Genomic DNA, 16,327 nt, shown 5'->3' with positions numbered 1-16,327 from the left:
GAGGCCAGCTGCTGTGCTGGGCTTCGCCCTCGTTGTTGTTACTGTTTTAATCAGATGGCTAATGGTTCCCGAGAGTTAAGGCTGAAAAGGCTGTAGAACGGACCTGGAAAAATATGAATGCAGCTCGCCTTGCGTAAACCATGAAAATAGCGTCTGTAGATTTCGATTTGTTTGTTCTCAGTTGTGTTAGTGGCATGGACTTACAGCTCTGCATCACTATAGATAGATTTATTTTTTTTTTCCTGAACATTATAATTAGCGTATTGTCAGCCCTTAAATTACAGACTCTGTGACAGCTCTTTGAAGTGTTAAATTCAATTATCCTGTTCCTGCTTTCTGACTGATCTCTATTTTGTGTTCCTGTGGCTAACTGAACATACAAGAAATGCTTATCACACGTGCTTGAGTATATCCTGTATTTACTCTCTTATTTTTAGCTAGTGTCCTGCTTATCTGCATCTGGCTTGCCACAAAGTTTCAAAACCCTTTGCAATCTTAATAATGTTGCCATGTAGGAAATCTGTATGAGGTGAGAGCAATAGGTCAGCGAAGGTGGTGCCTTGGAGGGACACGGGTGCCTTCCCTGGGGGAGCAGGGCTCCCCGGTTGTCTCCCGCTGCAAGAACCAGGGAGCCAGCAGGCAGAGGGGCCGGACAGCAGGCTGGTCCCATGCGAGCCCTGTGCAAATTCCTGATGCTGCCAGTTACACAGCGCTGTTTATCGTTGGTGAGAGAACCGCGTGACAAAGAGCTCGGCTCGCTTTGTCCAAATAAATTCTGATTCATAGCTGTTCAGCCTGTGAAGCTACTGCAACTTTTGAAGTGTTTTCAAAGTACAGACATATTCTGGATCACTTTTTGTTTTATTGAATGTCTTTTCCTTGCTGCTTTTGGGGGCTGCTGTGGTTTCAGTTATGTAGGAGGGGCTGCAAGGAGAATGGATAAACTTCCCTTGGAGAAGGGAAAAGAGAAGGATTTTTAATTTTGAAGTAAAACGTCTTAAGTATAGGAAAAGCTAGAAGAATGACTGTATTAGCTCTGTTAAGGATTTATTGTAAATAGTCTCCTTCTTTGAGAAGCTGAGAAAAAGGCCAAAACTCATCAGACTTGTCCCAAAGAACCCGAGTGGGACCTAAATATCTTCTAAAAAGCCCTGAAAACAAAACCAACATGTCAATGTCTGTCAGCATTACTGATCTGCAGTTACTGAAAGTCTCTAATGAGAAATATTTTTCTTTGCTCGTATTTGGAAGCATTTTAGGATCTTATTGAGTTTGTAATTTGAGCACTTCATGAAAGATGAATCTTGTTCTCATTCGCACTGGTAGCTTTTCCTATCTAAATATCTGCAAACTCATTTCTGTTTCTTTCCCTTGCCTAACAATTGATAGTTGTGTAAAATAAAAGTAAATATGCATATATCTTATACCCTGTATCAGGTCTTTTCCTCTCTCTCTCTCTTCCTGTGCTTTTCTAAATTAGGAAATCTTAAAAGCATTGAAGTGATATATAAGGGTTTGGGCTCTGAAATATTGAGTGAGAAATATCAAATTCTGTCTGCTGTTTTCCTTATAGTCCTGCCTTAAAACAGTAGGGGGAAAAAAAAAGCTCTTTATATCACTTAATTGAAGGGATAGCCTCTGAGAGCTTTTCGCCTTCTTGCTGGGTAATTGTTAGAGACACCAACTCCTGCTTCAAAGCTTCTTTTGGTTTACGTAATCTTGGTGTAGATACTTCCTAGTGAGATGACCAGGACCTTCTGAAACTTTATGGCACCTGCATTTCATGTGTGGTTTGTTTTTTTTGTTTGGGGTTTTTGTTGTTGTTACTTGTACATTGCTTTCTACAAAAATGTAAGCTATGAAAGTTCTGGTTAAGAGTACTGTGAAACTTAATAGGTAAAAAGTTAATCTTCTTATGCAGTTGCTTTGGCGGGGAGGAAGATCAGATCAGTTTTAAGTGATCTGAAAAAAATTATTTCCTCTTAACTAATTAGTTGGACCGCTTTAATGTCTGGTTACATAAACCCACTTTTCTGACCGTATGCAGTTTTCTAGAAGAAAACATTGAAATGTCTTGTGTGCACACACTGAGAACAAGCAGCAGGTTTTACTTTACATGTGATTAAACAAATCCATGTCCCTACTGAGCAGGGTTCATTCTGGCAGGAATTTTCCCTTCAAATTCATCTGTATTGGTAGACATCTATTTTCACTTTGTCCAGGTGTTCAGAGTAAAGGAAGATGAGCTATTATGTCCTTTTTAATTAGTATTGTGTGCACGCTTACATAATTTAATCTTTAAAATATTCAGCATTCATGAGTAGGAATCCTTTTTTACAAACAATTTTAGTTGCAAAACTTCAAATTAAAAAGTGTGGTGTTTGGCTCAGGTTGTTGCTCTCTTTACAAATCAAGTTCTCGGTTCTGTTGGTGGTGTGCCCAAAGATGGCCAAGTCTAACGCTTGATACAGAGGCTCTTTATGATACAGTTCTGCTGGTTTGTCTTGCACGCTGCTCGGCCTCCTGTTCGAGGGCTTCGTCTCTTCTGCTGGGAACATCACTCACGCGAAGCAACCTACTGGCAGCACGTAGGTCCTGCAGATGCATCTTCTGCGTGATGGTTGCTTGGGCATTTGGGTATTTTTTTTAAATCTGTAGCCTTATCTTACTCTCTTGGGACAAAATATACATAATGAGGGCTTTTATTCAAACGTCAGCAAATGAGTCCTACAGCTGGCCTATAGATACTTTGCTCTCGTTAGGAGGAGGTTTACTTTTAGAATTGGTTTTACATAGCTGTGGGCTGCTGCTGGGTTGGGCTGGCCTGCTTTTTGATCCCTGTCAACGTCCTTCCGTTATCAGGATTGTACTTCCAGTATCAGGTCAAGTGATTATGCAAGGTGTGTTGGATCAGCCACTTGAAACCCTTGTGTCCAAGTAGATTTCCAGCATGTGCTTTCCTGATGAAGTGATGGAAATGGTAAGAATTCAATCACAGATTAAGAATTTAAAGCAGGATCAATGGGATACCTTCTCTGGGTGGCATAAATGGGATTTTGCCAAGATGCTGGTCCCTGTGTCCACATTCATTCCTGTGTCCAATTCAAACAAGTCCAGTGCTTCAGTTGGTAGGTGACATTGGTATATAAAATAAATTGTGGGTTTGTTTTGGGTTTTGTTTTGGTTTCTTCCCCTGTGTTGGTGGATCTCAGATGAGATCTTTTCAAACTGAAGTATAGAGGGACATGCAGTAGACTGTAATGTAGTCTACATGCTTAGTAGACTAAGCCTGATACAATACACTCTTTATTTGGAGGATATTTTATAGCATCTTGGCAGGACTTATAAACCCCAGGTTGTAGTTTGTAAAGTGTGATTCGCTTCTTTGTTGCATACTCTGAACAATGCTAGGAATGTTTGGGTGCCATTTGGGTTCCCAAACCTTGTGTATAGGGGATGACATCATATGAGGTGAAGTTTTGCAAGTGTTTTCCTGCTACTTAGTGTCATGCTCAGTTTTCCGATGCGTCTTGGGTGTGTTCTTGACTCATTCCTCAGCCCTTTTCTGAGTGGCAATTATATGGAAGCTTTCTGAAAAAGGCAAAAATAAACAAGTTGCTTCCAACTTTGTATTTAGAAGAGAGCAACCAGAGTTCTTCACTGCTTTGTTCATTTACCAGCCTTACCTGTGTCACCTCTATCTTTCTGCTGCTGTAGGTTAAGTTGTTTTTTACTGATTCCCTTCACAAGAAAATACCTTCCACATCACTGCCAATTTTTCAGATTTTCTTAATATAATTTTTCTGGGACAATACAAAGACAGGAATTTGAAATAAGTCTTCAAGCAAAATTATATTAGCATGCTTTAATTTACCTCTCCCCTTAAGTGTAGGTGCTTACCTTTTAAGCCTAAACAGCTCTGTCATATGCTATTAAAAGATTAACTCTTTACTCCACCAGGTTCTGTATATGACTAACACTGGGTGGGAATTGAAGATGTTCCAACACAAAAGCTGTTAGAGCCTTCATTAAAGTGATCTGGGGGGGTGGTGTGTGTGGAGGTGTGTGTGACTACACTATACTGATTATCCACTGCCTCCCCTCCTGCCCCCCCCAACATACACCCCCAGACAGACAGACACAACTGTGACTGAACAATCTTCCTTCCTTTCAGACCTGGGAAACTCCTTATGTTCTTTAAAGTTGTTTCTTTTCCCAGCTATGTGAGTTGTTATAATAGAAAATGTTCCCTTACCTAGCATGTTCTTCTTTCCCACCCCCTTCCAAGCTGCTTCTGCTGTTGATTTCGAATACAGGGTTTGCATTAAACCTGAGATGTAACAGCTTAAGTACACTTTCACCCACGCTAAAGCTCAAGGTTTTGCCCTGGTGGCGATGGCGGCTACCAATTCACTTCATCCTGGAAAGTGAAACTGCCTCTTTCTTAGCATCTCTGACAGCAGAGCTGCTGCGCAGGCTTGCTGCCTTCCAAAGGGTAAGGTCTCGTTCCTGGCCACCTTGTTCTTGCCCCTGACCCCTTCACATTGTCATTTTCAAAAGAATATATTGGGTTTTTTTAAAATAGTCTAGTTTGTCAAGTTCAATATACAAGAGAAAATGGTAAATGATCCCTGAAGACATGACTGACTTACTAACTTTATCTTTCTGTTGTGAGCCATTGAATAGCATGGTGACCACAAAATTTGTGAACGTAAACCTGTGAAATGTGTCTTTATTAGGAAGCCAGCATAAAAATACCCTGTAATATACTTTAAGGTGTGAGTTTTATTGCTTGATTTCAAAGGATTTTGTGTCAACAGGTTGAGTTGCTTTCCAAGAGAAGATACAGCATTACTCTTCTCTAAGTAGATTTTTAATAAATGCTGATTAAATCATTTATACTTGGGAAGTTTCAAGTAACAATTGGGTTATACATTTTGAAAATGGATTAAAATGAACCACTTGCTGATGATAAGAAAAATATCTCAAACCTGATCCTTTTCTGTTCGCCTGAAACAGAATAGTTTCTGATATTTGATTAGTACTGTATTATAGGAATGCAAAGTTTGAGAGCAGCAGGCAAATGTAGAAGATCCCTCTGATTTTTATTAAAAAACACAACTGTTTGTGTTAGAACCGGAACTGGTTTTTTTCGGATACTAGTTCTTGCTGATAACTTAAAAGGACAAAATAAAAATCTTTTTCGTTTTAGAGATGATAATATTTTTGTACATTTCCCAGTTAATACTTATGGTTTGCTTGGGGGGGGGAGGGGGAGAGATTTTTTTTTTTAATAGGTTTCTTTTATTTGGGGGGGGCAATTGCATTATTGAAGTTGTCCAGTCCTTCTCATTGGAAGACCAGTTTGCCTGACTAATTGCTGAGGTTGAGGGGGTTTTTTATGCCTTGGGGTCAGACTTGGAGGCAAGGGAGGGTAGACTGGGAACAGACTTACTTAGTCTTACTTGACTTGACATTGGCTTTGTGATCCAGGCTGTTCTTCCAGGGCAGTGTGGTAAGTCACAGGCTTACAGCGTGTGCTGTTAATTACTCAGCACAGGGAACAGTACAGCTGCTCAGTGGCTGAAGACCAAAATACAGTTCTCAACTATTACAGATTTAATCAGTTTCTTATACAGGGTATCATGCATTCTCTTCCTACTGTTACTTGTTTGTGTTTTGGTGGTTTTTTTCCTCCTGTCATGTGCAGAAGAATTAAATTACTATTTTAGATTTATACTGTGTGCATACAAACTCCTGTTGTAGGACTGCATCGCAGTTGATAGTATATAAATTTTGTATGTCAGTCATCTTGATATCACAAGTGTCTTTGGAATACCTTCTTTAGCTCTTTGGAAGACAGTCAGCCTAAAGTCCAACTGCTTAGTTGCATGTTGAAGATCCCCATTGCTTTAATTGTATAGCTATTGTGATTGATTTCCTATTTTTTTCAGGCCTTCACAACACTGTGTTTGCCTACTCATGCAACATACTGGAGACTGATCTGTTCCCTTGCTGTCTGTAAATACTTGTTAAACCTCCTGGCAAGCCTGAAGTATCATCCTGTTCAGTGATGGTTCTTAAGAGGGACCCTGTTGATACAGTAACTGTCAGTGGCTCTACTTATTTATGTGGAAGTCTGTTCTGTGAAGATAAAAAGCTCTGACTGTACTCTAGTAAACATCTGATTAAACTTGACTTTTGCTTTTTTTGACAACCCTATGTATCATTAACACAGACAAATGAAATTCAAATACTTAAGCAGTAAGGACTGAGATGAGTTGAGAAATTCCAGAAGGTTATTCCAGAGATCATGCTTCATAATCTTCAAAGTTCGTAATTAGCAGTAACTTGAACTGGTCTAGATTTGTTAGCCAGTAGTTGAGATGCAAGTCTGAAAATTTTGGTTCCACTTACGGTATCATAACTAGAACTTGAAAACTTATTTGTAGAAACAAAGGTAAGAGGGACTATTGTCATGAGCGAATGAAAGAGAACAGCACAAGAAAAGGAGACGCGAAAAGCTCCAGGGAGCTGGAACACACTGGCAGTATCATGAAGAAGAGTTAAAGATAGACTTGATATGTGTACGCAAACAGTTAGACTCCAGGAAAAAGAATAGCAATATTTCTTCTTAGCTAATGATGCCTTTAATCATGTGTTCTTTTGTCCTGGTGAAGAAGCAGACAGTGAAATCGTGGTTTGAGGGATACTTTATGGCCAAGAAAGGTGGAATTTTGGAAGGTGCAATTTTTATGACAGAATCTTTGGACAGGCTGTAAGTTAGTTCCAATTGCAATGGGTTCTTGAGAAGAGTAGAGATTGGTGATTGTATTTGTGGAGATTTGATGTCTGGCTCTGCCTGCCTGCGGAAGTGACTCATAGCAGCCTGAAAATATAGGAAAATGCAGTTAAAGTAAATGGACTTGCAAGTAGGAGAGCAGCAACAAGCTCAGAAATGCTTGGAAGAGACTGCAGAACCACCTGGAATGCTCTGTGGAGAACATAGGGGGAAAGATAAAATGTGGAAAATGCACTTGGCCTATATGACATACGATGTTTGGAGAAAAATGCTTTAACAGCTGCCAGCAGTACAACCCTTTTTCAAGACAGCAAAGCTGAGATCAGAAAGTGGGCATGAGATTATGGCACAGGAGGTTGCTGGTCTCCAGCAAGGAGCTCTACAGTGATGCTGTCTCTATAAAACTGGATAGTGAGTGGTCATGTGAAAGAGACACAGAGACTAGTAGCAAGAGGGTAAACTGGGTGCTGCTAGTAAATATTGTGTTTAAAAAGGAAGAAACCTACAATTTCCCACAGTAGCTAGTTAGCCTATATGAAGAGTTTATCTTGAGTTTTTGTGCGTACCTTGTGTGTTATTTTTTTTCATGAAATCATCCAGCAGGAGTGAGGATTATGCCAGGGAAAGTGTACTCAAATCCTTCCCAGTTGCCCACAGCTTCTGATTTTGGCAAGGTGAATTGATGCATAAGGTGTTGAGTATAAAGATACAGTAGTTTCTAGGGGATGGTTATCCTGAAAAAGTTGAAAGATAACTCTCTTGGTTTATGTATTTTGGCTTATGTAAGCATGTTGTAGTTACTGTGAATAGCAGAGCCAATGTTTTGATGTAAAAACATGGCTCATCTTGAATATATGAAGGATTCCTGCATTTACCAAAAACTTAAAAGGAAAGTCTAGTAACTACCAGTGCTGCCAACAGGTGAATTTGGAAAGAGTATAAAAACGTGGGGAGTTTGTCAAAAGAATAAGTGGAGACAAAGGACAGAGCCCAAGAATGAAGAATTTCAGAAATTGGTAAAACCTGGTCGATAGAACTAGTTTTCTTGGAAGAAAAATTGTGGGACCATGAATGTCATTGCTGTGAAGCTGATTGTTCCCTATGTCAATCGTGTCTGTTCCCTGATGAAAGAGAGTAGATTTTTTTTTTTTTAAAGAAATCTGGGTATTACCTTTGTTCTTAACTTTTTTTATTTAAATATTTTGGCTTGTAGATAATAAGCTGAATGTATATGCTTATACATACTAGAAGGAAAAACATTCTGATGGTGAATTGCTCTTTATATATCCTAACACAGCTTTATTAAAAAGCTTTCAATCAAAATGTGATAGGACTTGCTAGATCTGAGTTTGCAAAATCCCAGAAAGTTTAATTTTGTCCCAGGTGATTTCAACTGGATGTGTTGAAAAATGGGGTTTAATGGTAACTGTGTGGAAGTTGCTATGGCTTCATACTCTTCCTCTGTGGCTTGTAGACTGTTCCTAGCAAAGCTTTATTTCCTCAAAATGCAGATCTAGACCTTCTATTTTAGCTTCCTGAAGGTGAGTGATCAAAATAAATATGAAAAGAGTGTTTTGGCTCCTTCAAAGGCACCAAGGCCTCAGAAACTTGGAAATTCAGTTTACACCTGTTGATAGGACATGCTTTCATAGGTGGCGGTAAGTTTGAAGAACAGACTTCTATGAGAAACAGAAGGCAACTGAAGTTATGTCTTCTGAGAAAGGATACGTGAAGGCGAAGCCCCTAAAACCCCATTGGAAACTAGAGATATTCAAGATATCAACTCCTGTTGAATATCCAATACAGGATATTCAACTCCTCTCTATCAAGAACTAGAGATATTGTATAGAGATATACAATAACAGCAACTGGGGTAGACGCTGAAGAGACTTTTTGAGATTTGTGTTCAGTTTTCTTAAGGAGTTTTGTATGGCGTATACTGTTCTAACTCTTGTATTTTCTAACATTTTAACATCAGTTGTTTCTTAATGGCATCATAAAATAGCTATTTTCAAGAGAGGAGAGGTAGAGATAATGCTGTTTTGAAAAAGCAGCAGAGCATTAAGACAAAGTGTCTTGGACACAAAAGCAGTTTTGAGTATATGGACCCACTGTTACTTGTAGTTACAGTAAACCTTTATTGTTATGTTCTGTTTAATATAACAGACACAACACAAATCTTACGTGAACAAGATGGATTTTCCAATAACACTGTTTTTTTGTATTGTAAAATACGCTTTCTTAACGAGCAGGCTTTTCAGTACATTCAGTTCATTTTGTGAACTCTTGACATGTTTACTGCTATTTGAATACTGTTCTGGGGACACTTGACGTTTATTAGCATTGTCACGGGCATTTCTCCTGAAACACATCATGAACACAGTACAAAAAGCTCAAAGCATGGATGTGAATAAATACTAAGTACTTCTGCAGATCAGACCAGCGCTGCACACAAACAAGCTGTTGTACTTCCAACTGAAGTGATATAAGATGTTTCTGCTCCTCCTGCTGTGCCAATACCCACTGGCATTCCCCACAGCTGAAATGCATAGGTGACTGTGTGTTCACCCTGTTAGTAAAGTTGGTGAGTTTTAATCACTTGTAGCGGTTTTTTAAGTTAAGTCGTTAGAACATGAAACTGTATTGTCTATCTAATCTAGCCTATTTGCATTTACCTCGTACCAGCACTGGCATTACTATGATCCTGCAATTAAATACTTTAGAAGACTTCAATTTTTTTTTTTATTAATTTTGTTTGTTGTCTGCTGGATTAGTCCATAAACAGGCTTCCTGTGGGGTTGAACAGGCACTGGTACAGAGGAAGTGCAGAAATGGGTTGGAGAGGAAGGTAATGCTTCCTCAGAGGGTATCCATTGAGTGGCTCAGCCGTGTGGTAAAAACTATCGCCGTGTTTTCTCTTAACACTTTAGACCAATGTAATTTGGCTTTGCTTCAGAAAGATCTAATCTCCTCCATTCCAAGCGATTAGTTCCTGCCCCTCCTTTTGTGTCATTGCATATTTTGACTGGCATACACTGATCAGGGCTAAACTAATGTTTACTTGGGGGAAAGCCTGGCTATGTTAGGATAGTTCCCACCCGAGACATATGAACAGCATCAAAGATCTAACCTTACATATTTTGGAAGACCATCAATCGATCTTCTTCATGTCTACACAAATTTTCCATATGGGTTTGTCCTTTAAAAAGTTAATTTAAATTAATTCATTCTTGGGGTGTGGGGCATAGCATGGTAATCAGTGAAGACTTCCCAAACACTTGATACATTTTATTAAGAATACTAACTGTTATGGTGTTTTCTTTTTGAATAAATAATTTTTATTTATTTGTAGGTTTACACTGCTGCTTCTTAACCTGGAAGAATATTACTTTGAACAGCACACAGCTAATCATATTATAAATAAAGGTTGCAGAGACGAAAGGTACGAAACTCTTACATACATTCATTTACTGGAGTTGTTCTGGTCTCATGTATCTCTAACACATACACAACTACTTTCTTTTTTCTTGTTCCTTTTAGAAAATTCAGAGGCTCTCTAAAAATCTGTTCAAAGTCAATAATTTTTGAAGCTGATGACAATATCCAACCGATTATCAAGGTAAGCAGTGCAAACTTAAAATTTCGTGGTAACTTAAGATTCTCTTTAAAAAGCTTTTAAGGAGGAGTATGTATTTTTATAACTTGTTGCAGATACCACTGAGAGACTGCATTAGTATAAAAGCGCCAGAAGATAATGAAGCAAATAACCCTTTCACACGGTACGTGAATTTGAGTTACTGTATGTATGTATTTAACTCCTTTAAAAGCTGAAACACCCATCTCTTCAAATATCTTATTTACATTTTAGGGATACATCTGGAGGGATTTCTGTTGTATGTAACCAGGTAAGACCTGCATATAACAGATTCTTGATGTATAAATGAGCGAGGTTACATTCTTTAATGGTGTCTTTCTCGAAGCTGGAGTCTTAGGGTGGGGGGTTAACTGGAAACAAAACTAATTAGTGTCAAAAACTTAGCATTAATGTGAAGCTGTTGATGCTGGAAATCTCAAACTGTTAATGAGTTCATTAAGTCATTAATTTGATAAAGTGAACTTTCTGCACTGTGTGTTTTATAATGGAGCTTAGGGCAATTTTAGAATTGAATGAAAAAGGAGAATAGACTGAAATTAAACTGGTTATTAATCACCTTTGTTTTGGTCTTGCTATATTGCTTTCTCCTACTTTCTGCAGCGTGTAGTGGTAATGGCAAAGCCATCTTGATCCTTGCAGTTCAGCTTTGTAAAAACATTGGAATGTGCTGTATGTCCACCAAATAATTTTCAGTAGCTGTCCTGAAATATTGGGTTCAAGTTTCAATCATGAGTTGTGATTAACTCGGATATGTTCATACTTAATGTTAACCAAGGGAATATACTTCAAGCTTTGATAAATCACAGCTGGTAGATGTTCCAAAGCTGTAAAAGTTTTCCAAAAAAAAGTTCAGATTTTCATTTCAGGAAAGAACAGAGATGAGGTCGGAAATATCCTTTTAAACTTTCTAGCATCTTTGTAAAATCTGTCTTTAGTAATACCTAAAACTGATAGCCTTGTTCAGTTAAGTACTGCTGCAGTCAAAAACAAACTCAAGCATTTAATATTATCTATGCTGGAGAAGTTTGTGGGCTGTGTTAAAGTAATCAGTATATTTAATGTTTTTAAAAAAGGTATTTCTAATTGTTCCATGCAATTGTTCCACCATACATCATTAGTATATGACATCATTAGTATATGTTCTGAAGAACAAATGATTATAAAAACATCTCATAGGAAAGGAGAATTAACTTTTAAAGTGGCAAGTGTGGTTAACACCCCCCACTCCGCACCCCACCCATGTGTAGCTTGCCAGTCATCCTCCTGTCTCTGGGGAAACGTTCTGAAATAGTTGGGTGGCATGATAAATGCTGGTATTTTGTATAAAAGGCATAAGGACTTTTGAGTGTGAAGTACTCGCTAGTTGTACTTATGACAAATCATGATCTAATTATAAATATTTTTTTCTAAGTAGAATTTCTGCCTGTAGGAAACTGCACGTAGCAAATAATTGGAACATCTTAAACATCTTTGCCTTTTCAGGCTCAAAAAAAAATTGTTAATGCATAGCTGGATAACAAGCTTTGCTTTACGTAACAGGCAACTTAGAAACCAATGGCTATAAAATACAGCAAATGGAAATAATAATTGGAGATTATTTCAGTATTTTTTTTCTCAAGATAAAATTGGGGAAAAATCCTCCAAAACAGGAAATGAATACAGTATGCTAAAGTTTTTTGCTCGGCTTGCTTTTTTTTTTTACTTGTATTGTCTACTTTTTCATGTAATTTGGGGCTCTCAGTGTAGAAAAATGTTTAATTATCCTGCAGAAGAGCGATCTGAGTGTAAAGCATGTGTGTCTTACTCTGATTCTTATTCTCCTACGGCCTGATTCAGGTCTGTACATGCTGATGTCAGATGAAAGGCACTAATTGCCATTATTTTTTGATGTAGCACTTGGAGAGGCATGCTGAGCTTGTAAGCTTCTAAGCATACCGCTCACTTTCTTCTGGCTGGACAGTGCTGTGAGTGGTCTTGTTGGTGGAGGTTGGCTCTGTTGTCAGCCCGTGGGAAGGCTATATGTGCCAGCCAGAAGGCTTCTGGCTAGAGCACGGTGCAGCTTCTGTTCTTCCAAGTTTAATATTCGCTCTTGGTTTGAGGCTGCTGCTACAATGCCTTGGAGTGTAGAACCACAGGTATGCTAGCTGTAGGAAGCAAATCAAGGCACTGGAAAAGGCCCTTTGATTGGCCAAGTCTCTTGGGCCATGGAGTAGAAGACAGTTGGTAGTGCAGTCCAGTGTGGTTTTGTGCAGTTCAGAACCAATCCTGAGTCTTACACTGAGGCCTGAGATTTAGCAAGTTTGAGCCTTCCCTGCAACAGAGCAAAACCATGACTTATTTCTGGCTTGTCTTCTTTCAGACAGCAGATAGTAAGGTGATATCTACAAACCAATGTGCTAGCAGTTAAGTCTTTCTATAGGAGTTGTGACAATGTTCTGAAGGAGAGCAGTTTCATGTGGGTTTTGGGGAGGGAAGATCCTCTCATGTGAGAATAGCATCAGAGAAACAAAACTTCAAAAACATGCCGTTGGATGAGAGAGGAAACCTGGTGTTCATGGCAGTTGGAACTGGAAGTGAGATGTTTAGCAGTGGAAGAAGGGGTTCATTTGAGAAGGTTTACACAGTAGTTTATGTTGTGAGTTGCCCCTGTGGGGTAATTCCCATCAGGACAGAACCCTAAGGGCATGAGCCACCAGAAGAAAAGAGAGGGAGGATCCTTCTATTGAGTGGGATTAGACGGATGGCTGTCCTTATTGGCTTTAATGTTGCAACTCCTTGAAGGTCGTATGATTAGAATAAAAACACACTAATAAACTACATAAGTATGTAAGCCTCTGAACTAAATTGGATGCTTGCCCCTCTTGCAGTTAGCTGCTATGAAAGGTCATTGTTTTTCTGCAGTTTATCTGGGGTAGCTAAAGCAGGATATTGCAACCCAGTGTTCTGTTTGCTTAAACAGCGTTCTTAGCTTTGTCTTTATCAGTACTTCTGATTTTATTTTATTATTTTTTAGGGACTGAAACAGTAACATCTCTTACTCTTTCAGGTTTTTCTCATTAAAGAAAGAAACATTATTGCACCCTATAAACCAGTAAGAGTAAGTATATATTTTTTCACTATTCTTAGCTAACTAATGTTTTATAAGGATTTACGTTCTCATTTCTGAAAGAATAAGGTAATTATAACTTGAGGAATATGACAATAAAGCTTAAAAAAAAAAGTAATTGTGCATATTGATAAAACAAGTGTCTGAATTCTTCCATAATGGGTGTATGATATTTCTTGGAGGACATACTGCAGACTTGACACTTGCTATTTACCTTGATGTGCAGCTCTGTGGGCTCAACAGTCAGAGCTGTCAGCTGGCTGCTAGTAGTCAGTGGACACTGCATCCTAGCTAAATGGCTTCTCCTCAGTTCTGCTCACACCTGAGATGAGACTGCTAATTGATATTTCCCAGCTGAGTGCTTCACAGTTCAAAGAAATGGCAGATAAGGCTGCTCACAGCAGAAATCAGAGCTTACTTCTGGTTGCTTTCTGCTGATGGGGTGGGTCTGCTCTGCTTCTGAGCCTGGAGGCTTCAAGGCATAGAAGTAAAGGTTTTTCACCTGGAATGCGAGATAGGTTAAGACACAAAATGGAAATGCAGAGAAAGGCTGAGAGAGTTGGGGTTGTTCAGCTTAGAGAAGAAAAGGCTTCAGGGAGACCTTATTGCAGCCTATCAGTACTTAAAGGGGGCGTATAAAAAAGATGGCAGCAGACTCTTTAGCAGGGCCTGTTGCAACAGGACAAGGGGGAATGGCTTTAAACTAAAGGGGGGTAGATTTAGACTAGATAGAAGGAAGAAATTTTTGACGCTGAGGGTGGTGAAGCACTGGCACAGGTTGCCCAGAGAGGCGGTGGATGCCCCATCCCTGGAAACCTTCAAGGTGAGGTTGGACGGGGCTCTGAGCAACCTGATCTAGTTGAAGATGTCCCTGCCCACGGCAGGGGGGGTGGACTAGATGACCTTTAGAGGTCCCTTCCAACCCAAACTATATGCTATGATTCTATGATTAAACACCGTATTTGCCCAAGGATTGAAACAGACAGAATTATTTTTCTCAACATATTTGTTCAAATAAGAAATTTCAAGAATGATGGAGTCCATAAAGTTGCATTACTGTAATGAACAGCAAAGAGACAAGAGATAATCTCTGTTCTCTCAACAACTGTTTTGGATTGGTTTTGTGATTAGATCTGTCTCTAAACTAGTATTTTTCTTATTTTCTTTGTTTGTTTGCTTTCTGCCATTAATTCTTCATGTGTTGAACCTATCTTCTCTTCTAGTCCTTCTATTTTTCTGTTTTGCCTCCACGTGCAAGATTTATTAAGTATCATACAAATATCTTAACACATTGCCAACACAGTGAAAAAGAAAAGAATCAAAAGGGCTGTTTGGATGGCTTTTCACTTTATTTTCTCCGAAGTCAAGATTCATTCATACCTAAAACATTCCTGACAGTTAGGCATTACAATTTACTTTGCAAAAGTGCAGCTATGTTTCTGCATATTAAAACAAATCTAGTTTGCCTTCAATCATTTCAGAATTTTTTCTGTTGCTGCTAAATATCTTCTACTTGAATCATTGCCAGTTCCAGATGTGTCACTGAGTACTGGAATTTGGTAGTACATTCGATCTTCCATGTCTTGCATTGATTGTTTCAGATCAGTTACAAAATACTGAGCTATTGTCTTTGCACATGGCTGGAGAGCTCCAGAGGGAACCGCTCACAAAAGATCTTACATTGTTGGCTGTAAGCAATCCTTGTAGACCAATCCACTAGGATTTCTGAGAGCTGTGCTTTCCCTGTTGAAGGAAAATGGTGCTCTGGGTGAAATGTTACAAGGCTTTTATCTAAATTGCTACTGAATTTCTTGTCTCCCTTTACTCCAGCTCCATTTGCTTCCTGAAGCATGCTTTCCTCTTGGATTGCTGTCAGTTCAGCTCAGATCACATGCATTACACTGAAGATCATCTAGATTTCCATGTCTTCTTTCCTTCAGTTTTAAATTAATCCAATTGTATTCCACTGATCAATGTCTTGATGTAGTCTTACTGATCACTTTTTTTTAAAGTCTAGCCTGAGAAATTACAAAACCCTACAGAAATGTGTTGATACGGTTTTATACTACATTCAGGGGCCATCAAGGGATCCCACCACCTTTGCTAAACATGAGTTATGTGTAAGAGTTAATATCAGTTGATCCACGCACATACTTTTAATATACTTAAGTCAAAACGAGAAATACATGCTATGAAAGGACACTTAAGAAAGCTGGGAAAACTTTGTAGAGTAAAAAATGAGTATGCCACATATGCTGGGTAATGTGTTAGTGAGGTTTTTATAAATGACTACTCAAAACTGGTTGTGATTGGATTTGGGATCTTTTCAGCTCAAAACTATTTATGTAAAGGAGAATGGTAACTTTTATAGCCTAGTCCTTAAAGATTTGATGGGCTGGTATCTTTTGTCTAAAAGGTACACAGTAGCTGTTTAAATGTAACATGCCATTTACTAGTTCTATATTTACATGTTTTTACCTGATATTAAAATAGACAGTAGGTACTAGTTCTACGTTTACTGATGTTTACACTATATTAATTTGTTCACTTCGAAGCTATTATGTTGCATTGTATTAAATAACAGACTAAATACGGCACAAAGAGCTTATCACAGGGAAGATACATTTGTAAAGAAAAAAAAATCAGGTTTAACATCTGATGTTAATGTTGGAATGTTTCACGTATACTGCAACCTTTGATAGCATACTTTGACCAGGTTTTAGAGTATTTTGATTTTAGCTTTAACTTTTGTTTTCACTGAGCT

At 38.6% G+C, this 16,327-nt stretch overlaps 1 protein-coding gene across 1 annotated transcript in view; it reads left to right on the top strand.

The window, feature by feature from the left end:
- Nucleotides 1–16,327, top strand: part of NSMAF (neutral sphingomyelinase (N-SMase) activation associated factor) — a 42,528-nt gene that overhangs the window by 2,022 nt on the left and 24,179 nt on the right. The window contains exons 2-9 of the mRNA XM_009332108.1: nucleotides 516–725; nucleotides 4,317–4,495; nucleotides 6,681–6,778; nucleotides 10,155–10,244; nucleotides 10,343–10,421; nucleotides 10,514–10,581; nucleotides 10,671–10,707; nucleotides 13,504–13,554. Coding sequence (XP_009330383.1) covers nucleotides 516–725; nucleotides 4,317–4,495; nucleotides 6,681–6,778; nucleotides 10,155–10,244; nucleotides 10,343–10,421; nucleotides 10,514–10,581; nucleotides 10,671–10,707; nucleotides 13,504–13,554 — 812 coding nt within the window. The remainder of the gene's footprint in view (nucleotides 1–515; nucleotides 726–4,316; nucleotides 4,496–6,680; nucleotides 6,779–10,154; nucleotides 10,245–10,342; nucleotides 10,422–10,513; nucleotides 10,582–10,670; nucleotides 10,708–13,503; nucleotides 13,555–16,327) is intronic.

Source organism: Pygoscelis adeliae, unplaced genomic scaffold (assembly GCF_000699105.1).
Source record: "Pygoscelis adeliae isolate BGI_AS28 unplaced genomic scaffold, ASM69910v1 Scaffold98, whole genome shotgun sequence".
NCBI lineage: Eukaryota > Metazoa > Chordata > Aves > Sphenisciformes > Spheniscidae > Pygoscelis > Pygoscelis adeliae.
This window is presented reverse-complemented; position numbering and strand designations above follow the sequence as displayed.